This window comes from Ylistrum balloti, unplaced genomic scaffold, assembly GCF_031769215.1.
Source record: "Ylistrum balloti isolate Yb309-2 unplaced genomic scaffold, AGI_CSIRO_Ybal_v1 Utg369726, whole genome shotgun sequence".
Taxonomy (NCBI): domain Eukaryota; kingdom Metazoa; phylum Mollusca; class Bivalvia; order Pectinida; family Pectinidae; genus Ylistrum; species Ylistrum balloti.
In genome coordinates, this window is record NW_026781943.1 from 904,460 (window position 1) to 931,385 (window position 26,926).

A 26,926-nucleotide genomic window follows, 5' to 3' on the forward strand; every position below is an offset into this window, starting at 1 on the left:
ACATGGTAAAATCATAACACTTGACTTGTACTACAAGTTCAATACTGAGTGGGACTGCCCAGTCTCCAACGTTGTACTTCTAAGTTATCACCGGGACAAGTAACGAGAAATAAGCACCTGAATAGCGCCTGTACTAAGTACGGGCTTCAACACACAACATACACAACCGATACAAAACCACAATACACTATAACAACGCATCTGTTCACCTATTATCAACCAAATCACATGCCTATCAAATCAGATATATCCATAACATATATCTAGTACAATATTTATGGAATGATTTAATATATTTTCTGAACAATTTCTTCTCTTCAGCTATGAGGACAATTCCAAGTACCGGTAAGTAGGTTGGACAGAACAGTCAAATCGTGCAGTAATTGAATTCAAATTAGGTATATGATTCTAAGGCCTAATTGTTTGTTAAATGTTATTTTTTTTCTTTGATATTTTCATATTTCTTTAAATGTTATAATTTCACCCTTTCTTGACATCACATTTTTTTCTTTACAGTACAAATTTTGCACTGGAATTGCGACTATAGACTTGCTCAAGTTCTCAAATTTGTTTTAAAAGAATTATCACCAAATTCAGATATTTATGCTTTTTTCTTCTGCATTTTATTAAAAAAAATTTTTATTTAAGATTTTATCTAAATCAGCTACAAAGAATTAGATAAATTTCATTAGTCATTAGTAGTAAAAAATCAAAAAATTTATTTCATATTTTAGGAATCATCATTACAGATTTAAGAACTTGTACAAGTCTATGTCATCACGAAAAAGTACTTTGAATACAAGCATTTTATTATATTATATATACAGAATAATTGCTTAATAAAAGCATATTATATGAATGTGGCTGTAATTGGATTTCCTATCTCTCTTAATGGGTTTAAATCAACACACAACTTGGACATAACACAAAACTTTCACCTGATTCAGTAGGGTATTTTTCACCAAATTAAAAAAGATGCTCGGGGTATGAATTTATAAAACAAGAATGTATTTTCTTCTACAAACATAAGATGTACATCTGTATTTGTGATATGCATAGTACACAACATTTTTGATAAATGTGGGATTACATTAAAGTAATGCACAGCAATCAGTATAGAAACAGTCAGTATACATGTATGACTGGAGCCATACAGATTACAACGCGGGATTACATGAGAGTAACGCACAGCGATAAGTATGGTAACAGTCAGTATACATATATGACTGCGACAATACAGAGGACAACACAACAATAAATAAGAGGTATTGATCAATGGCATATGTACACTGAAACTGAAAGACTTATGTAATCAAATAATTGTATATCATATTGAACAGTTCATAGTTTTCTCAAAATTCATTTGAGATGAGCAAAATTTCTCCATCTGTTCTTCCTTGCACAACAAATATATCACCCATTGTCCGGGAGGTCTCTCTGGCCTTTTGTAAGTTCGCTTGGCTAGCTAAGTTGTTTTATATTTGAGCGAGATTGTTAGTTTTTTTAATATAACAACAGGAAGTCACCTCTGACCTTCTCCAGTAGACGGATAATAGTATTGTTTTTAAAATAAACTTAAAGTAATGTAATCAAACAGAAAGAAAATTAATAAAAATTTTCACAATTTTTTTAAAATTGATTAAAACTTTCTTCATTTTCACATTACTTGTAATTTTAAACAAATTCTAAAATGAAATTTTTTTCTTAATCAGATGTTTCAGAAAGTAACTGGGTTGTTTTGGTGACATTTTTACCAGTAATCATGTCATATCAAAACATGAAGATTATGTTTAAATATTTAGCTGTCATACTACCTACAGAAATACTCGTGTAACACATGGTTCCATTATCTATAGCGATTAATTTATAGAGTTTGTTTGTTACTCTATCAGGCAAGAAATGGATAAACATCATTTTGAACAAGTCTCATCTGTATGAAATTAAATTCCTTATTTAATGAAGCAAATAAATACAGGAATATTCAGAATTCCCCACCCTCTCCAAAATAAAAAATTAAATCTGAAAATGGAATGTCTCATCAGCGAAAGGGCATTTCTGTAACTCATCAGTCTATATTTGGTAACACAGTAAATTAGAAGGAGATTCTCATTTTGTTTCTGAACAATTTGATTGTAGATGGCAATCCATGTGGGTATGTTTTTGATTGTGAATTTAATGGGAACTAGAAGACAACAATAAGATTTCCAAGTGACAGCGTTTCCCAAACCTGAACCAGTACATCAGTCAGCTTGCCGGTCCAGTTACTATCACAGCAGACCTTCTTTTCAGAAATATCAGAGATTTAAATCCTTCACAATGTAGTCCTACACAGCTTTACATCTGTATTCAAACTGTCCAATCAGATGCAAGAATATTACTGATGTCAGCTGCGACAAGGTTCTGCACCAACTGCAACGCCGTGACCACTTCGGCCACAAGTCATGTTCGTAACTTCTACCCACTCATTCTTGTCTGGATCATAACACTCCACTGATGAGAGGAAATCATTACCATCATATCCACCTATAAGAAAAGAACATAAAAGATTTTAAGTGGCGGCTCTTTTCCCCTATATCCAAATCCACTGAATTACAATGTAGGTATTTTCATACTTTCACTTTCTAAATGCATTACTAACAATAACAGGAACTAAGTTACTAAGAAGAGTTTGCTAGTAAGCAGATGATATTCTCTATCCAAGATATATATATATACAGTTTAATTAAAATTTGCTAAATCTGTCTTTTCTGCGTCAATTTCATTAACCACAGTAATTCATCTAGTTAAAATATCTCTTTCAAAATATTTATAATACTTAATTTCCGAAACCATTTTGCAGTTGATATGTCTTACCTAAAGCATACAGTTTGCCCCCGAGGACGGCCACACTGAGGGCACTCCGAGGACTCCTCATATTGGCCACAAACTCCCACTTATTGGACATAGTACAGTACCGCTCCACTGTCCTAAGCTGGCAATTGCTGTCATAACCTCCAACAGCATATACATGGCAGTCCATTCCAATAATACCTACAGCACAACGTACAAGCATATCTTTAATTGCAGACTTTAGAAATTGTTATAACAATATTTGAAAAGGAGATAGTATGCAACTTTAAAAACAGCGTTATCCATTAAATTTTACTAGCAATGCATTAACCTTGTCCCTCTGTATCTATAATCACTCATTAACTTTGGCAGTAATGCTGTATATGGGTGGGTTTACTTCCATACAAAGGTTTATCACTGGATAAATATGGTAAACAAAATTTCTGCTACTTCCATACAACTTACCAGCACCACTGCGTGTTGTGTTCATAGGAGCCTTAAATTTCCATTCATCCTTTTCAGGGTCATAACATTCCATGCTCCGTAGCCGATTTGAACCATCATAGCCTCCGACTGCATACATGAGTCTGTTTACAACAGCCACTCCCACACCGATCCTCTTAGACCCCATGGAAGCCACCATCGTCCAGCGATCATGGTCAGGATCATACCTGAAAATAAATGTAATATCTTTGGTTAATATTAGTCACAAGCAATCACATCTCCTAAACTAATGCTACTATACTAAATTAATACAATGGTTATCCCAGTAATATATAAAATTTTCTCTTTTATCATTTTTTATAATGTAATGATAAAAGCACCAGTTTTATTGCAGATACAGGACAATTTCAGATTTATTGGGGGGTACCTGCAGTGTTTTAATATATATGTGTAGTCATCAATGGTTAATCCTAATAATTTACACTATATTTTGTAATAAAAAAACAAAATATTCAATTTGAGATCCTGAATGCTGATACCAAAAATAATTACCATGTTGAATTTAAGTTAATTAATAATAAATAAAGCTGAGAATGGAAATGCCTTTGTCATTGTAGGCATACCCGATACCGAACCACAATGTGTTATCTGTCTGACCAACCAATCCACACACATACAGCCTGATCATGGCTAACAGAACACCGGTCTAGTAAGATATTGTCCTTTGTCCAGATGGACAACGGCTTGTTAAAGGTAGGTAATAAAACAATAACTAATACAGGTAAATTGTCAATATCCATTGATACTATCTGCCTGGTGTGTTCAATGGGTGGCATTCATGACTAATGTATGAAGTACTGACTATCAGCTACCGTAAATTTATATTAGACATGCAGATTAAGTCTTTTCATAAGTTCAGTATGACTCTGCAGATTCTGTTCACCCCCTCTAGTATATCAACACAATAATAAATCCTATCCACCCTTCATTTGAGATATTCACAACAACTCCATACCAAAGTTGTCATACAGGCTATTTAATCTGTTATAATTAAAGGCAAATTATTGAAAATAAATTTCCATAATTTTGAGCGATAATCTTCAAATTTTTATAAATATAAAATAAATATTAGATTTCATACACTGTGAGCTGTGAGAGTGTCCTTTTTTTCAAATCAGCATCAGTTTTAGATTATAGTCTTAACCATTATGATTTTTGTCTTTTTTTTTTAATTTCAGAATTGAAGATTTTGGTAGTATAATGACTAATTAAGTACTGCAGATTCCATTTATTTATGCATCTGATATTAGAATTTAACACATTGTTTCTTGTAATATTTCCATAAAACAAACAAATCCTCTCATCATAATCAGTAATTAAACTGTGATATGGTAAGACTGTTTAATCTAATTAAAGTGTTTCCTGGGTTGTTAATTCATTTTTTTAAATTTTAAAATCAACCGAATGTTCTGACAACATTAATTATGGACATGATACAGCAAATTTACATGTGGCTATGATGAATACACAATATAGGATATATACACGGTGTATTATGTACATGGCAATTTTGAAGTAAAAAAAAAAAAGAATTTAATTCCCTAGTAGATGTATATACATGAGCTTGAAAGAGATCTATACAAATTTCCATTCAAAAACCCAAGTTTTTATTAGTCAGCAATATTTTCATATGCTGCACTAACCATAATGTATAAATTATTTAATTTTTCCATCCCTGCCAAGTTATATGATATAAACTGGTTGGAGTAATGTATCATGTCATTCTAACAAAAATTTCCATCTATTTTTGCTGTTTAGATTGTTATACAATATCTGAGAAGTCGACACTCAACTATATAAACCAAGTGTTCGACACAATTCTGAAAATCTACCCTTAACAGACATTAACCAAGTTTGTCACACAGTTATGAAAATCTACACTTAACCAACATTAACCAAGTTTGTGACACAGTTATGAAAATCTACGCTTAACCGACATTAACCAAGTTTGTGACACAGTTCTGAAAATCTACGTTTAACTGACATTAACCAAGTTTGTGACACAGTTCTGAAAATCTATGTTTAACCAACATTAACCAAGTTTGTGACGCAGTTATGAAAATCTACGTTTAACCGACATTAACCAAGTTTGTGACACAGTTCAGAATCCAATAAGATCACTATATCAAATAAAACTTCAGTTAAAATATGGGCGTTAGTTTAACCACTAAATGCTATAAAATTTATAATGTCACAAAGAACTAGGAACATTTGACTAAGACAGGAGACATGTGATTCTTAATCAATCTGTGGGCAATATAAAATAGATATCTGTTGACACATAATCCTTTCACTACAATGTTTCACTTGATTGATTTGGGTCAGTCTGAGAACTGAAAGTCTGTTTCACTTGAATGATCTGGGCCAGTATTTGTATTGGTAGGATATCATAATATTGTAAGGATTATACACTAGGATGATTATCAAAATATATATAGACTTAAAAAAGAAATTTGTTTGATTATTTAACACAGTGATCAACATGATATAGAGATTCTAAAGAGATTTGTTAGATACATAAAATTAAAAAAAAATCTTGTATGTTTGATTGTTTATTGCGTTGATCATAATAATATATAAAGATTTTAAGAGAGTTTTGTTTTATTATTTACATGGACATTTATAATCATTTAGAGAGATTTAAAAAAAAACAGTTTTGTAAAATTATTTACAAGGATGGTCATCATAATATAAAAAGATATTAAAAAAAAAGGTTTCTAAATTTAAATACATTTTTGTAAATCATAGTTTTTTAAAGAAAGCAGTACCTACTTTTATGTGCTGACTATACACATTTATGTTATCAATATCAGCAGATGAGCTTACAGTTAAAAGTTTTGACAGAAAGCCTATACTCTTTGTAGTTTGTATCAAACCTAGAAATAACTCTACTTGCTGATATCTTTTGTGTCCATCTGACTGTTTTAACCTGATGCCTACATCTCCCTTTTTAATCCACCTGAAACTGTCTCCCCAACTACGCTTAATATAATCCCGACCAGCATCTCTTGTTTCGTGTGTATAAATCTGCTTTCCTAGAAATTCATCTTCAAAGGCTCAATACTTCTACATAGATTTTCACATCAAATGAAAGAGTAAAATGAAATCCAAGATATTCTACCCCTACTACTGGTTTTTGTTGAAGTAACACAAGTACAATGTAACTCATGTCTCTCCTTTCTCTACCTAATGTCCTTTAGCAAGGACAAGTATTATCTCTCACAAGGGTATGTTCGCTCACCAAACTACCAGCTCTCTTTCTTCTCGGGTCAAGGTTTAAAAATCTTTCGCTATAAGGCTCAAATGTTTAAATCCAACTGATTAGGTGCAAATTTTTGACAAGTGACACAAGCGTTAGAACAACATTGGATTGCAGTCACTCCCTATTTGTAACACATACCTGTAATGCATGGCTGTAGGGAACATTTCCTCCTATCTTGTTTATCAGTGATAAGAGAACGTGATAGAAAATTTTTAATTTATTTTTTCTAAAATGGTTTGCACTTGTATGGACTTTTTATTATCTACAACATGCATTTAAGCAGCTGTTGAAAACTTGATTTAGAGACCAAGCTAGGTAAACAATCTCCAAAACTTGATGTAGAAAGCCTAACTACATGCACATGTATTATGATATTGACAATGTTTTTTCTAATTCTCACTGCATTTTTAAATTCTCTTTTATCAGAACCTTCATGTCAATGGTGCCTTGATAAAAAATTGCAATGTTTTCCATCCATACAACCAAAGCACAAGTGTCTCACTTTGTGATATGACTATGCTTTGGTTGCCCATGTGACCTGTCTCCCGCTACATTTAGTTGCCCAAGTGACCTGTCTCCTGCTACATTTGGTTGCCCATGTGACCTGTCTCCCGCTACATGTGGTTGCCCATGTGACCTGTCTCCCGCTACATTTGGTTGCCCATGTGACCTGTCTCCCGCTACATTTGGTTGCCCATGTGACCTGTCTCCCGCTACATTTGGTTGCCCATGTGACCTGTCTCCCGCTACATTTGGTTGCCCATGTGACCTGTCTCCCGCTACATTTGGTTGCCCATGTGACCTGTCTCCCGCTACATGTGGTTGCCCATGTGACCTGTCTCCCGCTACATTTGGTTGCCTATGTGACCTGTCTCCCGCTACATTTGGTTGCCCATGTGACCTGTCTCCCGCTACATTTGGTTGCCCATGTGACCTGTCTCCCGCTACATTTGGTTGCCCATGTGACCTGTCTCCTGCTACAGACTTTTTTTCTCAGTGCTACAATTCCATTGTGCAGTTATGACACTGATTTCCCTATGACCTGTAGCCTACAATATGTACCTAGTTTCTCCTGTAAATTACCTACAGTCCAGTTTTATAATGCTATTTCCTGTGTGACATTTAACCTATAATATGTATCCAGTTACACCAATCAGTAACTTATCTTTCTACAGTGCTATGATGCTGTTTCTGTGTTACCCATTGCCTACAAAATTTACCCCGTTACACCAATCAGTACCTACCTTTCCACAGTACTGTGATGCTGCTGTCCTTGTGATCCGCCAACTGCATAAATCATGTTGTCAATCACACCTACACCCACACGGTTCCTTGGTACAGCCATCGGACACTTAGAAAACCACATGTTTCGGATCGGATCAAACACATCCATTGAATTGGAGTCCATGTTTCCATCGGGTGAATTGTTCCTTCCCCCCACTGCATAAAAAGACCCTTTCACAAGACAAGCACATAACCCACTCCGTGGTGTGGGGAGGTCTGGCAAACGAGTCCATTGTTTTGTACAGGGATTATAACATTCAAAATTACTAAGAGATTGTCTGAGGTACCCCCCTGCTGTAAACACTACCAAAGGAGAACAAGGTTTTCTTGGTTTCTCTGGACAAGTCTGGTGAAGCTTCAGACCCTGGAAGATCTTTGACAAATATTCCTGGCACTGGGGCATTTTCTTTAAAATGTTACATGATGTTAATTGTTTTTCAAGGAAATGAGGGGACAGAAAATGGCACCTAACAGCATACAATAGTCCTTCTAGCTTACACAACCTCTTCTCTGCATCATGTTGCACCCAACGTATCACAGCATTGAAAATCTCAGACTCACAATTAATGTTCAGCTCATCATGCTTGATGAGGTTAATAAGCTGACCTGGATTTAGCATAAGAAACTCATCACATTTTATCACTTCAGAAAAGTTTCTGTATATGAATTCTCTAGCTTTGGTTTCCAATTCAAGACAGCCATGTTCACTGGCAAAGTCAGAGATACCGATACAGTTACTACAGTCAAGTTGGTGCTCAAGGAACACACTACAAGCTTCAACTATATGATTCATCTGGAACATGGTGGCTGCAGGTAATAAGTAACATACATTCATTTCGTTAACTCGAACTTCAGCTGTATAAGCGAAGTCTATAAGAACACTAAGTGTATGATGTGATATTCCATGCAGTGGGATAGTGGACATCTCTTCTTCCCGCATGCCACCAGTAAACATTGCACGGAAATACGGACTAGCCGCTGCAAGTACAATTTTGTGCGCAAGGATCTTTTCCTCGCCAACAAGTAACGTCACATCGCACAATTTTGTCAGACGACGTAAAGTACTCATCACATCCAAAGCTTCTTTTGGATGCTTCATGATAGTAAAGTGCATACTACCATCAGTTGGTTTCTCGGTAGTAACAGGCCGAGGACGATAACAAGAACTCATCCCCTTTTCGACCTTCTTCTCAAACACTTCCTGGGCAGACATGTTGGTTGCTTGGTGTGTCACAGGTAAAAGTCTTACCTAGGAACATCAGTTCTGATATTTGAGTGTTGAAAGACATATGTACTGTTGTACCTGGGGAAAGAGAAAACAAAATTAAGTATTACCTACTTCGTATTACAAACCTGATACACGTTTTACTAGGTAACTATGTAGACTCTAGTTAACAAAGTAATAAGTTTACCAGACAGGGTCCAGGACATGCTAGACTAAAATATTCTGACTACCTGTCCATGTTACAACTCCTTCCTATAGGAAAATGCTAATTTTGCAACCCTTGCATGGATCGGCATTCAAGCTAAGTTTTATATAATTTACAACATACCCTGGTAGTTATAAATCATACATTGGCAAAAATTAAAGGTTTTGAACTAAGTATTTGATGTAAATTACACATTGTAAACTAAGTACTTTCCCTCATTTTTCCCTAACAACTTCAATTTTTTTGCATTCTTGCAATGAGTGCCAGTACAGAATTCTCTAGACTTGTCCTTGTAAAGCTACCAAAAAGTACCCATAAACAAGTCTTAAGGAATTTTGTATGGTTTAAGAGCATTTATCTCATTTCCAAGTACAAATAAAATAGACGACAAATGCAAGGATTGATATTAATGCAGAAGTCACGGATTCCTTCTGAATTCCGTGTAAAAAAAGCTGTGTATATTAATATATATATATATCTACAAACAAAATTTCACAACACAATTCATGTAACACTGATGAGTTCATCAAGTGTTGAACCACTTTGTTGAGCAGCTCACCAATACAATCTTAACAAAGGTAGTGTTAATGGAATTCATCTCTGAATTAATTGCAATTTTCGTTAGCCATGTGCATAAAAAAACACATTCAAATTGTTAAAAACTCTACAATGAAAATAAATATTTACTCTATGATAGGAAATCTAAATGCAAAATTAATGTACATTTTAAGATATCATCAGGTATATAGTTGGAATCAATTTAAAAAATAGTAAAACTGAAACTACGAAATTCGCAAAATAAATTTTCAATTATGTCTCATAGCTCCTTAGTGATTGTATGTGCTGAACAGATATATATCTTCAAAGTTAAAACCACTATGAATATATATCTGAAAACTTTTAAAAAAACTTTTGAAGTGATATGAAATATGGTGCCATTTGCTGGAGTACTGCAATATAGCTCCTAATTGAATATGTACCAGACCCATTAAAACAAGATGTTGCCAAGAGTTTTCTAATTATTGCATTTGTACCTTAATGAATTTAAATATCAAAGATTTTTTTTTATAAATATCTTCTTCATACCTTGATGAATTTAAATATTACAGATTTTTCTAACTTCTATTTATTAAATGTAGATATCAAATATAACTGCCATCATAATATAAACATATGTCACCTGGTTGAATTTAATGATATCAAGAATCTTGTAACTATTAATACGTTAGAGATATAAAATATAACAGTAATATTAAGACATACAAGACTATTTGTAAAGCTTTTCCACTTTCTTCAGACTCTTACTACAAACAGTCCTATGTTTTTTATTATTTATTTCTTAGGAAAGTAATATTCTTTATTTGTCTACTAGACTGAAATTTAGTAATCTACCCATACTAATATTCATTTTAGTATTACATCATATTTGCAAATTATTGTAAATATGATATAAATTCACCAAACATTTGATTTATCACAACAGAATAAAACTTTTATAGGGTTATTTATCCACAATACTGGATCACTAATAAATATATATGAAAGATTGTAAGATTTTTATAAAGAGTTTTATGTATATTTACATACAACATTTACAATAAATAAAATTCAAATACTACTGTACTGGATTACTGAATATTCGAGTGTGTTTTCTTTTTTCTGTTCTTGATTTTGAAATCTTTAATTTGTATCAGGATCAAATCATGAAGAAGTTGTTATCAAATATTCAATTCATTTAAAGAGATTTTAATATTTAAGTTAAATGAATTGCAATGTCACTGAAATCTGTTTTTAAGAAAGTTTTATTTCTTATTTTGATAAAAATGAACTCATGATATTAGTATGTCAGTTATTTAGGTTAAATTTCTAACATAATAAATCTGAATTAAATGTTTGTAAAAAATGGAATCTTGACGTCACTGACTTTAAATGACGAATGACGCAAATTTGAATATGTTTACAAGGCTAAAACATTATGTAATTGTTAAGTGTGATATAATGATACTGAGACCACAGATTACATTCATTTTTTGAGTGAAGATTTCACACTGTCTTAAGCATACAAATATTGATTTCCTATAAATCTGGATAAAAGATCTCCAAGGATGGCTATCAAAATCAAAGTAGCCTGGTTACTTAAATATTTTTCTTTTTTGGTGTTTTACCCAACACAGATTAATCTCATAATGAAAGTAAAAAGGAATCACTATGACAGATGATAGGTTTAAATCAATCAGTCTTTCATCTTCGAGGATGAATTTATTGTCTCTTCCATTCAAATCCATAGCTCTAATAATTGATAACGGATGGTACAAGTATTGATCAAATCCAGACAAAAACATTTAAAAAGCAGGAAGTTTTGAATGAACAGCTTTTTCATTTCAGTCAATCACAGAAAGAGAGGACGCATGAGACACAATGATATTAGGGCATGTCGCAAATGTTTGCACTGGAAATGGATGAAAACTCCTGCAATACTGACTTATCTTTAACATCAACAAAAGAAGCTAGATTATCTCCAAGTGAATTTTAGAACTAAATGTTGAATTATGGGTCAATTTATAGTAAAATAATAACATGATAACAGATCAATTTAGTAAGTGAAATATTTTTAAAAACAATATATCTTTCTCAAGACTAGGACATTCAGAAACACTATTTTTATCTACTGTAGATCTTTTCCATATACAGTAAGCTAACATTTTAAGTTCTAGTATATATAACAGAATTCACTAACGAGGAAAACCATAGTCTCGTCAACAATTTTCAATCCCATTTTATATTTTGGTTAGGTTTTTTCTGTAAACAATTTTAAGAGAGGCAACTATCTGGATGTGTTGTTATCAATTACCTGGGTATACAGTGAGTTATCAGTAATTCCGTGATTCCAACAGTTACTTGCATGATGGCAGCATTAGACAGAACACTGTAATACCTTGTGTAAGACTGGATTTCCCTTGGTTGTACAACACAATAGACTATAAATCTACCCTCAAGTTTTAAATGGTCAGGTGACCTGCTCAACAGCAATACATATTGTGTACGAATGAGTCTGCAGATTTAGTTTAATTTGAAAAACAAAAAAAAAATATGATACAAAAATTGTAGTTTATTTAAAATGCTTTGTTTGTTCCGCTCTATAATATGTGTAATAAATTGTCATGTGTATATCTTACGACGAATCAACTCAGCGGTGACGAAGGACTGAGGGTGCCAAAGTTTCGCAACAATGTTGGGGAACTAGGACCTGAATATGAGTCGACCTCTCCCCAAACTATAGTGGTAACACAAGGATTCACATTCGAGTTCAGTGATCTCATTATGTCAGATCTAACCTGGTTGTGTGATTCTGTCATAATGTTGTCAAAATATCAACTAAGACAGAATCTCAGTCTGTACTAATAACTATATCTCCAAATCACTTACTACATAGGACAATTTGCTTTATCATGCCTTAAACAACACTCCCCCCCCCCCCCACTTCCCCACCCTCTCTTTATTTTCACTGATTTTGACAGGTTTCTGTTACTTGAATAAATACCATCCATCATCTTCAAGCCAATACTGTCTAGTAAAGTAGTGATGTTAGGAAATCATTTGGTGAAAGATTCAAGGTAAATTAACTGTCTTCTCAACACTTATCAGAAGTGTCCCCCCTCCCTTACCTTAAATACCATTAATAATCCTTCACCAATATAATTTACCAAAAGCAAGTGTCTCTCCCACAAAACCATCTACTAAATAAAGTATGTCTTTCTTCAAATAGCATTTAAATATACCAGGATCACTCTGACCACACTTACAAAGATAACCCCTCTCCTCCCTGACCACAACAAATAACAATTTATCAATTACCTTACATAAATTTCCTACAGCTATGTGAAGGAAGTATCTCTCTTCTCAGCAAACAACATATACTAAACAAAAATTTAATACAAAATTTTCCCTGCAACAAAAAAACCACTTACCCAGTACATAATGGTCCAGGGTGTATCTGAATGAATTTTCAGGAGCAAAACCATTTTGATTGAATTCATAATTTACTTTGCTTTGAATCAAACACTGTGTCTATCGATTATTACAAATGAACACAAATTCTGTATTAATCTGTGATCTCACTTCATGTCAGCGACATCTAGTCCATCACATGGAACAGGGAAAAAAAATCAATCACTCGTCCACTTCATCTCTCCAAAGCAGGAATATACAGAAATCTGGCTATGTATTCCATATAAACATATATGTATTTATAACTATTTCTGGTTTATTTGTAAATCCAAGTGACAGTCCATTAGAAATTAGTCCAGCAAAAAACTGCACTTGTCATCTATTTTAACTTGTCCTCTTAAACCGTTAATAAACAAAGAATAAAGGTAACACACATTATCCAGGTGAAAATTATCTCCTGTAAAACGTCTAGTATTAGAATTCCATAAGACTCAGTGCCATTCTCTTGGCTAGAACAAGTGCCATGTAACATATGCGTGTTGCTGTATAGAACTGTTGAGGGAGAGTGGGTTGGTATTTTTCAATATACCTACGTCATGTACCTATGTGTATACACAAACGACTCAGGTAGAGAATGCTGAGTCACTATCTCACATACAGGTTTATAACACACCTGTTCATGCTTCAGACGCAAAGCAGTGGCTCAATGTCTGCTTTATCATTCACCTGTAGACAAGGAGTGGAACTGTTCCTTGTACTATTATCATTACAGTTAGTTTCACCGCATTTTCCTCAGGAAGCAGGATATGTCTTCCTACAACTCGTTAAATTTCTATAAGGGGACTTTTCACAATTGCTTAATATAGTTTCATTAGCAATGAAGAAAAAATACTGAAACCTCGAGTTTCATGACTGTATTCTAACTTTTCCACATTACTGAATGCACACATTGACTTCCATAATAGAAAATCACAAATGTAGCTTGAATTAGAATAAGTATGTAATTTATTTTTTATCTTTATTCCACTGTATCTGGTTAAGTCTTGTTCTACACTGAACTTTTTACACAGTCCTTAACTTATTATTCATGGCCAAGTGAAAGAGTACACATAACACCATGATTAATATTCATTGGAAATTAATACAGCAATGAAACTCCTTCGGTACCTGTCCATGTCATTTCACTAGTAGACAAATGACCTATACTGAAAGTGTATCATGTACCTGGATGTCCTCATCATAAACTTTAATTGTGGGACAATGGTATATTTCGAGAGTGAAATTTTAAAGTGACATATCAAAACCATAATACATTAGCTTGAACCTGATCATGAGAAAAATTGTTATTTCTGAATTATACCATAGAATATCAAATGTGCTGACTGACAAAATTCCATTTTTCTTGTATTCTTACCAACCCTATTATAGTAGTACCCTCTGTGTATGTCACCTTTATACAAATTCTCTGTCGACCTCTCTTTGTCAGTTTTAATTTTTGATAAAAAAACATGAAAGTAAAATTTTGGAGTGAATTCAAAATCACACAGTATTACTGCTGAACAACAGCCGACCAAGAAAAATCAGGGCTGGTTTTCTGAACAACAATTGACCAAGAAAAATCTGGGCTGGTTTTCTAATCCATTTTATCCAGTGACCATATATATATTGCTGGACATGACCTACAACTGCAGGAGTTAATCACAAACCTGTATACATACTGAGCCAGCAGTGACTCGACACTTTTAACAGGTTATACTCTAGTAAACAATGATATCAGACTTATAATCAGGTAAAGCTGTCAGGCCGAGACATGCACACCCTGGGATGAGGGTCGTCTCTTTATGATAGATTTATAGTTCACAATAACCAGGATATGAGGTCTGCAAAATAATCAGAGTTAAACCAGGAGGAACCAAGTCTATGATATGGGGAACGCCTTATCTTATTCTCTCTATTAAGGGAGAAATGTAAAGACGAAAATGTCTAAAAGATGACTTAAAGGAAAAATAAATATCCAATAATAGATTGAGATAAATGTTTTAATGAGTACGAAAAAATAAATAAAATAGATACACCACTAAACTTGATATAGTAGAGAGTATGCTAATTTTTCAGGCCTTCAGGACATGAAAACATTTCCATAAATTTATTCAATGGTGCAGTGTCCACCTGTATCATACAGGAGATAATTTATACCTTGATGTGTAAACAAATTTCTAATGCATCATGGTTCTGTCACCTAAGAACGTTCCTCTACTTACTAAACATTTATTTTTCTTTACCTCTACTAAACACCGAAGTAGAGACAATATCAGACATTATACCACTGTTGTCTGCAGTATCAATAAGTCAGAAGAAGTTGTTCAATTTCTATCAACTGTGATATTTTCAAAAGTGGAAAAGTGCGAACGTGATTCTGAGGAAAGCAACGTGAATTCATTTCAATGGTCCATAGAACTGGGTGAAACTTACTGACTAATCACTTTTATTTCTTTTACGTTGGGATTGATTCTTCAATACATGATACAGCAAAATTGTGAGCCGTAAAATTGTCAATACGCCAGTGAGAACAATGGACCTAGGCACCGAGTAGTGACCCTTTAACAAACCTGGAAGTATACACACAAGCGCTATATACTTCACCTACAATTAGTAAGCGTATTTCTCTGGGCATGCTCTGTGAAAGGGAAACGTGAGGGCTGGTCTACGCTTGAGTAAATCTAACCTTCACACAGTCAAGACACTTTTTGATCAATGGGACCAGGTTACCTGTATACACACACCACATATATGGTGTAACAGCCACAATATCAGTACTGTAAATCAAGCATGGACATACTACAACAACAAATTACTTTTTCTTATTTTTAATTCAGGGCAAAGAGATCTTTTCTTTATATGAATTATTAGCCCGGTATGCCAGGTGACGGTATGGTATAATTACACCTCATCAAAAGGCTTGAGTCAGGTACACATTCCTTCGACCGCCGCGATCACGTTCGCATTTCTCCGATCACGGAGTAGCGAAGCCTAGGTAAATCTCAGGTAACAAGAAGATGATAGTAGTATATGTAGATTTTTAAATCACACAGGTAATGACAGTTTAAGATATCTCATAAGATACTCATTTTTAAACTGTTTAAACTTCCCAGGTCATTTTGTACCCAAATAAAATGAAACACAATTTTGTGTACACATAAAATGAAACACACCACAAACACATAAAAACTTATGTACACATTAGTCAATAAAGTTCCAGGCCCTAGAAGAGAACTTGAACAGTAGATTACTGGTGGATTACTCTATTAAACATCAACTAATCTGTATGCATAATAACAATTCTACATTCCAGTGAGAGCTCAACTCACGTTCGCAATCATGACTTCACTATCTTCCTTGAGGATGACAAAGGAAAATTTTCAACTATGAATGAATGGATAATGATCATACAACTATCATAGCCAGCCAAGTGTGGACATCAGTCACGTTCACACTTCTACCTGTCCAGGTTTTCACCTTAGTACACTGGACAGCCAAACTAATTTCTGGTATTACAGTGGACACTGGTCAGATCACACTTCTACCTGTCCAGGTTTTCACCTTAGTACACTGGACAGCCAAACTAATTTCTGGTATTACAGTGGACACTGGTCAGATCACACTTCTACCTGTCCAGGTTTTCACCTTAGTACACTGGACAGCCAAACTAATTTCTGGTATTACAGTGGACACTGGTCAGATCACACTTCTACCTGTCCAGGTTTTCACCTTAGTACACTGGACAGCCAAACTAATTTCTGGTAATACAATGGACACTGGTCAGATCACACTTCTACCTGTCCAGGTTTTCACCTTAGTACATTAGACAGCCAAACTAATTTCTGGTATTACAGTGGACACTGGTCAGATCACACTCCTACCTGTCCTTAGCATACTGAACATGTACAGCCCACCTTATTCCTAATAATACAGTGGCAGTTGCTGATTGTAATAAAACTTATGGACAGTTCATCTTATTAGTGGTACATTATATTAGAATGGACACTGGTCAGTTCACGTTTCTACTTGTCATGGTAGTGACCTTAGTACACCGGAGAGCTTGCCATTTTTTTGTACATTGTACTACCTATAGGTACTGGTCAGTTCACACTTCTTCTGAAGAATGTTTGAGTTATTAAAATAACTTATGTAATACAGGTGTATTTTTGTCCTATTACTCAGACACAATTTGTACACAGACTACCTGCCACCACTTACAATGGTAATGTGCAACGCTTGGCTCAAATAACTAAAAATTCTCATTATACTAGCTAGAGAGCATTCAATGCTATTTTTTTTTTAAACTTTCTGAATTAGCTGACTACTGAATTGTCTGATATCTTTCATTTAAAATATTGTAATTATTTTTCAAATTGTCAACTACCTGCGTATATAATTTTTGAATCCACAGTAATGTAACACAGATTCATGACATTATACTTAACATGTACAGTCAAAATGTGTACATGGGAGTAGATAACTATTAGTCCTGGCCCAGAGCTCTTGTCTGACCTAGTATTCCAACTCTGATCCTCATTCATAACACTTGTGTAAGATTCTCTATAGTTTGTAAGAACACAGTGATGAACACGTCAACATAGCAAAAAAAATACCTTGAAAATCAGGTGAAACATTAACATTTTTCAAGGTTCAAGCTGATTTGCTTCAGATCAATCTATATGATATCAAATGTCCTTTTTTCAGAACATTATCCTCTGTGATACTAGTATTGTAATGCTTAAGACTTCTCCCATTTCAAAACTGCACTGAAGCCGGATTTACCATGTAATGTGTTGTCGTTCTGGTTAGTACGATTCATCATGATTCCTAATTTAGAATTAGTGCTTATTATGGATTTTATTGATAAAGTGCTATTTAAAACACCTGTATATATAGTATGTATATATTACAACATTTCAGTCCAAACTTAGCTGCAATACATAGCGTATGGTTTGGAAGCTTCCAAAAACTACTGTTTATTTGCCAATAAAAAACAGTGCTTCTTTGTAAGATTCAACAATTGCCCCATTTAACTATAAATCTTATACCACCGATTACAAGCAATAACACTCCAAATTTTGAATGAACACTCCATTTCAAGAGCTCCAAGATTAATTTTGCTTAAAATACATATTACCTGTATTACAAAAAAAAAAAAAAAAATGAAAAAATGGAATCTGGTGTTTAAATAGTTCTTATTTTTACACATAAAATGTGCAGAGCGCCACACAGAGGACACAAATGCTTAAGAAATAGTAAATGTAATAAGGAGAGTTCATAAATATGATTTCCATATTAAAACGGACCTTTGGTATCTTTCATATGAAATTAAGCAGTTAAATGAGCCAAATAACACACAAACACTCATTGACTGACACTACTTATGAAATAGTGTGAAATAACAGTAGTTATGATATCACAAGAGACAGGCTTGTGCTAAATCAATAACAGCAAAGTATAATCAAATCACAAATTTTATTTGTGACACGAACTATTCTTAGAAATTAATTCTCTTATATATCTTAAATTTAAGATTATTACTCAACTACATGCTGAAGTGTACAAGATTATTTGCCATAATTTAACAGGGCGGTATCAATACTACATGTCTGAAGAAATATTACCTGTAATAAGGAAGGGTACGTTGTGTTTTAAGATAAAACCCTTATCACCCATATCTAGACTAGTAGATAACTGTCAAAGTGACCTTGTCTGTCAATGGCACGGGAGAAACTTCTTCGACATATACAGTTACTGAGATGTACAAAACATAATGTATCAATGAAAACATCTGTTTACCATGGAAAGTAGAACTTTTTGACCAATGTAATTCATTAACTTAAAGGTTAAGAAGTTTTTTTTCCCCTTTTAACAAATATCTTAACTTGCCTGAGTATCTATCCATGGATAAGCCTGCTGGGGATTTTAATACAAATTTGTCAAATTTACACCCTAAAATCTAGCTTATTATAAGTTATAGCTAAGGTATTTGGCAAGAAGAAACATGCATGTATTTGACTTCTATGATGTCTGCAGTCATTTAAATGGCAACTCCAATATAAATAAGATCCTTGCCAATTTTGACTTTCCACAAAAACCTCGGGTCATGTTCAAAGTTTAACAACTATAAAGAGAAAAAATTGTAAACTTTTGCTTGTTTTGAAGATTCAGATGTTTAGTTCTTTTTTATTTAATTATTGGGTTTAACGAAATAACATAAAATAAAATCTAATAATTTGTCTAAAGTCCTATTAAATATTATAAATCTTGATTCCTCTAAAGTATGGGCTAGATTATCGACAGTAATTCACAAAGTATTTTCTTTCACATTTTCATGATTATCATTTGATATCTAGTACTAAAAAAAATTGTTTTAAAAGTCTAAACCAATTGATACAAATCTCAATATATTTGATTTTATTTTATCCCTACAATAGAAAAAATATCACAAAATAACAATTTTCTATTTTCAAACCAGTATAGCATTTTAACTACTCAGCTATAATGAGAGCGTACAGATCAAAATATATCACTGGCTCAAATTTTCATTACTTAAAGAATCCTATTTAGGTCAACCTTTTAAAATGAAAGTAGGCTATTTTGAGCGATCTCCCATTCATTTGAACTACAGTGGGTATTACATGTTAAGTGTTAACAATATTCTAAATATAAAGTGTACACCAATACATACTTAATTATCCTGATCCTCAGTCGATAGAACAAAACTCCCTACATCAACACAGCATCATACACAGGTTATACAATCAATACTAGTCAATGTATTTTTACACCATCAGATAACATTAGTTCATATCTCATTTAATAATATATTAAATATTTCCAATGTGTATAAAATTTTAAAAGTAAACAGTTCAAAATGAAAAATTTTAGCAGAATATATACAAGTTCTACATGTGTACAATTAGATTTAAATAGAGTAAACAGTGGAGATGATTACCTGTGCTGCCGATGTGACCTCCTTTCTGTAACACTGTATACCAGTGAATGTAGTATATGTTATGTCAGCTAAAATGAGACAAGTCTTGAACAAGAGTCAGAAAAGCGTTGGTATAGCATCGGTGGACAAATATCGACTAACAATCGTGAAGTGGTACCACAATATGACTAGTGTAGCTAGATATCCCCTATATGCAAATATTCATTGATCTTGTGAAGTACTTTAGGCAGGCTGGCTGTATGACACAGCAGTTTGATTCCACAATCACGTTCACATTCTCCACTCTCTACCTGTACCTAAGGAGCTCAAAATAGAAACAACTGCTTTATCTCATAGCTTTACTTAGTTATTTTCTAGATAGAGAAAGCCTAAAACATAATGAAATATCTTAAAATATTACTATAATTAACCCTTTTAGCAAAGAATCTCATACTATAACAGACAATAGAAAAAAAAACACTAAGAATACATTCATATTTGCTTCACTATAAGAAAATGCTATTAGTATGAGAATTTTCAGTCAATGGCACATCACGAAATATTGCATGCTTGCAAGTAAATTTTCCCCTTTGTTACATTCTAACAATAGCGTATGATCTGAGATTGCTGACAAAACAGATACCTTTATCTCAAAACAGATAACGTCGCTGAAGTCATTAACACAAATATTTGTGTTACAGTAAGGCTATACATGGCAATGACGAAGCAAAATTTCTGCGAAACAAAAGACCTGTAATGACGTTTCTATCTTCTAAATTAATGTACATTTTGATGTAACAGACGCATTTCCTTATTATATTCCCGTGACTGAGCTTTACAAGATAACAGTAAATGTTGTTATTACATTGTTCATTCAGATAAAATTGCCTTCATTACCGGGCAATAATTTATGAAATAAATTAGATGATTACTTTTAAATTTGACATGCATGGTAATCATCATACTTTACAAGCAATATAGGTCATTGAGCAATTTTCAAACTGAATAAATAAAACCATGACCACAAAGACAACACTATCAGAACATGATGTCTGTATGACAGACAACAGTATTAGAACATGACTTCAGTATGACAGACAACAGTAAGAAAACCTGACATTAGTATGATGGACAACAGTATCAGAATATGACATCAGTATGACGGACAACAGTGTCAGAGCATGACATCAGTATGACGGACAACAGTATCAGAATATGAAATCAGTATGACGGACAACAGTATCAGAGCATGACATCAGTATGACGGACAACAGTAAAAGAACATGACATCATTATGACTGACAACAGGATCAGAACATCACATCATTATGAATGACAACAGCATCAGAACAAGACATCAGTATGACTGACAATAGTATCAGAATATGATACCACTATGACAGACAATAGTATCAGAATATGACATCAGTATGATGGACAACAGTAAAAGAACATGACATCAGTATGACGGACAACAGTAAAAGAACATGACATCAGTATGACAGACAACAGTATCAGAATATGACATCAGTATGACAGACAACAATATCAAAACAAGACATCAGCAAGACAGACAAGAGTATCAGAACAAAACATCAGTATGACAGACAATAGTATCAGAACATGACATCAGTATGACAGACAATAGTATCAGAATATGACATCAGTATGACAAACAACTATCAGAACAAGACATCATTATGACTGACAACAGTATCAGAATATGACATCAGTATGACAGACAACAGTATCAGAATATGACATCAGTATGACAAACAACAGTATCAGAATATGACATCAGTATGACAAACAACTATCAGAACAAGACATCATTATGACTGACAACAGTATCAGAATATGACATCAGTATGACAGACAACAGTATCAGAATATGACATCAGTATGACAGACAACAATATCAAAACAAGACATCAGCAAGACAGACAAGAGTATCAGAACAAAACATCAGTATGACAGACAATAGTATCAGAACATGACATCAGTATGACAGACAATAGTATCAGAATATGACATCAGTATGACAAACAACTATCAGAACAAGACATCATTATGACTGACAACAGTATCAGAATATGACATCAGTATGACAGACAACAGTATCAGAATATGACATCAGTATGACAGACAACAATATCAAAACAAGACATCAGCAAGACAGACAAGAGTATCAGAACAAAACATCAGTATGACAGACAATAGTATCAGAACATGACATCAGTATGACAGACAACAGTATCAGAATATGACATCAGTATGACAAACAACTATCAGAACAAGACATCATTATGACTGACAACAGTATCAGAATATGACATCAGTATGACAAACAACTATCAGAACAAGACATCATTATGACTGACAACAGTATCAGAATATGACATCAGTATGACAGACAACAGTATCAGAATATGACATCAGTATGACAAACAACAGTATCAGAACAAGACATCATTATGATTGACAACAGTATCAGAACAAGACATCAGTACGACGGACAATATTATCAGAACATGACATCAGTATGACCGACAACAGTATCAGAACAAGGCATCATTATGACAGACAATAGTATCAGAACATGATATCACTATGACAGACAACAGTATCAGAATATGACATCAGTATGACAAACAACTTTCAGAACAAGACATCAGTATGACTGACAACAGTATCAGAATATGATATCACTATGACAGACAACAGTATCAGAATATGACATCAGTATGACAAACAACTATCAGAACAAGACATCAGTGTGACTGACAACAGTATCAGAATATGATATCACTATGACAGACAACAGTATCAGAATGTGACATCAGTATGACAAACAACTATCAGAACAAGACATCAGTATGACAGACAACAGTATCAGAATATGACATCAGTATGACAGACAACAGTATCAGAATATGACATCAGTATGACAAACAACTATCAGAACAAGACATCATTATGATTGACAACAATATCAGAATATGACATCAGTATGACTGACAACAGTATCAGAATATGACATAAGTATGACGGACAACAGTATCAGAATATGATATCATTATGACGGACAAATTTAACAGTATATAACATTATAATGGCAGAGAGGAAATGTCCTGAATGTGATCCTTTAGTCCGAATACATATATATTACCTAGATGATAGAACCTGTTGCTCATAACAATTTATTTCACAGCAAAAAATTTTAGGTATATGAGTCATGGACAGACATTCATAACAATTGCTGTGATAATGGCCACAAGTTAACAACCTTCATATTTGGAAACATTTAAAGTGTGAGCAGGATCAATATTCTTCTCTAATATTACATTGACTTAACCAGAAAAGGATAAACATAGATTATCTAAGATTATGATGATCTGATCTAAATTAGGCTGTTAAAATTCATTACAGAATACAGGGTTTTCCATAAGAGCCGGTCGCCGCCCAATTTGATCGGCTACTTTGATCATTTGGCCGCCTACACCAATCCAGTTCCGTAATAATGTTCTGTACACAACTACACGTACATGGCAGGACAGCCTCCTACTTTCACTACACAGCCTACTACTGACAAAATTATGGAAAACCCTGAGAATATATGTACTAGTCTTTCATTTCAGCCATATTCAGATGAGGACCGTGCTATAGAGTGTTATCACTCACTAATTCTTGTGGCCAACAGATGGACTTGTCAATGCAAATGTTAATTAATATATAACTGATTCTATTCTGACTTTATAAATCTAGCCCAGGAGTTAAAACATTCAAATTTATGTAAAGAATACTTATGCAGTCTTCATTTTTTAAAAAAAATCACTAGCATTAAACAATAGGAAATGAAATAGAGATTTTCAACTTGTTTGAAATATGAAGATTATTTCTCTCTTATAATTAAAGTCATTTTATTCCACTTATTGTTCTAAAACATGTAATATCTTGATTTAATGCAGAAGTGCTATGCCTTTATTATGTTTCCTTTCAATAAGATACAGTAACACAAAACATTTGTATTTCTGTAGTGCTTGTGTTTGGATTCTAACTCCCACAGCACAACTCTATTCATGCTTTATAAGTTCCTGGACTAAACAATCTGCTGCAGTGAATATGGGTCCATCCTGAATATCATGCAAATTTGCCAAATCTGTCACCTCAATAATGTTGCAAGATAAATAGAAGTAAACAGCACATGTAAATCAAGCCCGTGCTAGTATTATCCAATATATACAACAATTCATTTACTATGGATAATAAAATATGGACCTGTACAATATATAATTATATATATATATATCGAATGACTTTTATGTGACTCTAGATCTGCTTCAGAAAATTCATGACAGCCTATCGTGCAAATTTCTTTAGAATTTCAATACACCTGCAGTAATTTTCATGCAAATAATGCAAATATTATGCATGTTATGACTACAGTGATGTCAATTATTAAAAAGGTATAATTAAAACCATTTTTTTTTACTTTCCTAATGAAATAAATTTCAGTAATTGAAAATCATGCTTGATTAAAAACAATTATGCAGATACTGCAAAACATTACAAGCAAGAGACTATAATGATATAGACCTCATTCATTTTTTTACAATTTTCACTAACTTGTTCAGAAAGCTTAAGCTCTAGCATTAACCTTAGAACTTTTCAACAGAAATTGTGATCATGACCAGTTAATTTTCTAGTTACCTTTAACATAGACTGAAGTAATCTGTTATTTGAATTTCGATATCCAACAATTCCAGATACGTACAAGGCACTAATCGAATACACAAGTCATTCTGTTTTTCAGATGCAAGAGGCCAGAGATTTGAGAAATACTTTAATAAAATAAAAATTGCTAATAAATGTTGTTTTTGACTTTATCATAATCAAGATGCCAGACTGATATTAAACAATATCGCAGAAAGATTTTGGCAACCACCATTGTATGACCTTTATTCGTTATTTATCGATTTTCTCCTCTTCTTTTAAATCCATCCCCAAATTAAATTATGCACATTCAGGGACCATGGAGAACATGCTATATTCACGTAAAATTTGAGAATGATCAATCCAGTGCTTCTCAACAAATGATGAACTTCCTTCAAAATCCAAGATGGTCAGCCATTTCGTTCTTTGGGTCCCAATATTCATTATTTACATAGATAGACAATGGCAAGTCCACATTAATAATGCACTTGTAAGGACCATGGGCAGTCTTCAAATGAAATATGAGAAAGATCCATTTGGTATTTCTATAGAAGTAATAACAAACTTGAACTGTCAAAACCCACAATGGCTGTTACTTTTGGGTGATATTTAGATATTTTCATCTATGTTTTTCCTGAAAGTATCATAGAAATTCTCAGAATATGCATTATAATGAAAATCACATTCACTTTCACAAAAACCTGAAATCCTCCCATAACAAACCAAAATTATTCTTGTCTGATGACCATTTCATTTTTTAGATCAGTCCTCAAAATGATTTTGAACAAGGGACCATGGGGAAACATATATCTGAAATATGAAATTGATCCATCCTATACTCCTCAACAAATAGCGATAAAAATTTAACTTTGAACTGTCAGTCATTTTGTTTTTTTCTGATTATGTTAGTTTCAACTTTGAACATACACATACAGCAACCAGCATTTGTGGATGGGGAGCATACATCTGAACTTTGAGAATTATTGATCCAGTACTTTTCATGATACAGTGACAACAAGTACTATTGAATAACAATCAACAAAAGACAGGCTTTTTCCAGGGGCTCTGTGGGGTCGAATACATACCCAATCCCAATTGGATTTACATCATATGGCCAAATTCCAAAAACATATATTTTACTCCCAAAATTTTCCTTCCCAATGGATCATTTTCCCCTAAAATGAAATAAAAAAGGCCCATTCCCAAATAGGTTGGAAAAATCCCTGACAGATTGTGGATTAAAGGATTTATGATGGTGGATTAAAAAGTCAACAGGATTTCTGATAAATTTTGGACTAAAAGGCTATTCATATCAATGAATGAAATATAGTTTGCATCCAGATAGCTATATACGAGTCTGAACTCACTTTCTTTGATGCTGCTTGTAAGGAACAGTAGATAGATTACAAAAATATATCTACATATTTGGGAACAATGCAAGTCAATGTCTTTTTAAATGAGAATAAGTCATGTATTTAATATATAACTTCGAATAAAGTTCGAATAATGGAGAGATTTAGGTTTTTATTATATTCCTGTTTGGCTCACAACTTCAACTTGCTGTCATAAATGTCATGTCATCTCATACGCACCATGAAGTCTAACATGTCTGTATTAATACAAGAAAAAACTCAGCGACGAATGAAAATTAAGATAGAGAAATTGTATAACAAGTAAGTATGAGAAACAATTACAGAAAAACATCTGGAAACAACATATAATGCTATGTGTGGTATTCGGTGCCGTTTCGGTCGAACGGTCACATCACATAACGTTACTCCTAATGTGACAATCATTTTAACCTTCTCTGATGCAGCAATTCTAAAGCACAGAATTAGATATAAAAACGATTTTCGTCATTTGTGTTTAACTTACTGTTTCCTCATCCAAACTAAATCTTCTCTTCTTAGATCCATCGTGAACAGTAAAGATTCTATCATCAACTTCAAGTCAAGGAAAGTACCGGAAGTAAATATTTTG

General features: G+C 33.4%; 1 protein-coding gene across 2 annotated transcripts; it reads right to left on the reverse strand.

Annotated features, from left to right (window-relative positions):
• Positions 1 to 1,674: 1,674 nt before the first annotated feature.
• Positions 1,675 to 26,901, reverse strand: LOC132565589 (kelch-like ECH-associated protein 1). 2 transcript variants are annotated; one of them, XM_060230233.1, is made up of 5 exons: positions 26,822 to 26,901; positions 7,840 to 9,182; positions 3,295 to 3,500; positions 2,854 to 3,030; positions 1,675 to 2,523 (listed from the first exon to the last, which is right to left on the reverse strand). In XM_060230233.1, the coding sequence occupies exons 2-5, from the start codon at positions 9,090 to 9,092 to the stop codon at positions 2,384 to 2,386; spliced, it is 1,776 nt and encodes a 591-aa protein (XP_060086216.1). In that variant the 5' UTR covers positions 9,093 to 9,182; positions 26,822 to 26,901; the 3' UTR covers positions 1,675 to 2,383. The 2 variants fall into 2 exon arrangements, with proteins under 2 accessions (XP_060086216.1, XP_060086217.1); XM_060230234.1 differs by lacking the exon at positions 26,822 to 26,901 and adding an exon at positions 13,278 to 13,352.
• Between the last annotated feature and the right edge of the window lie 25 nt (positions 26,902 to 26,926).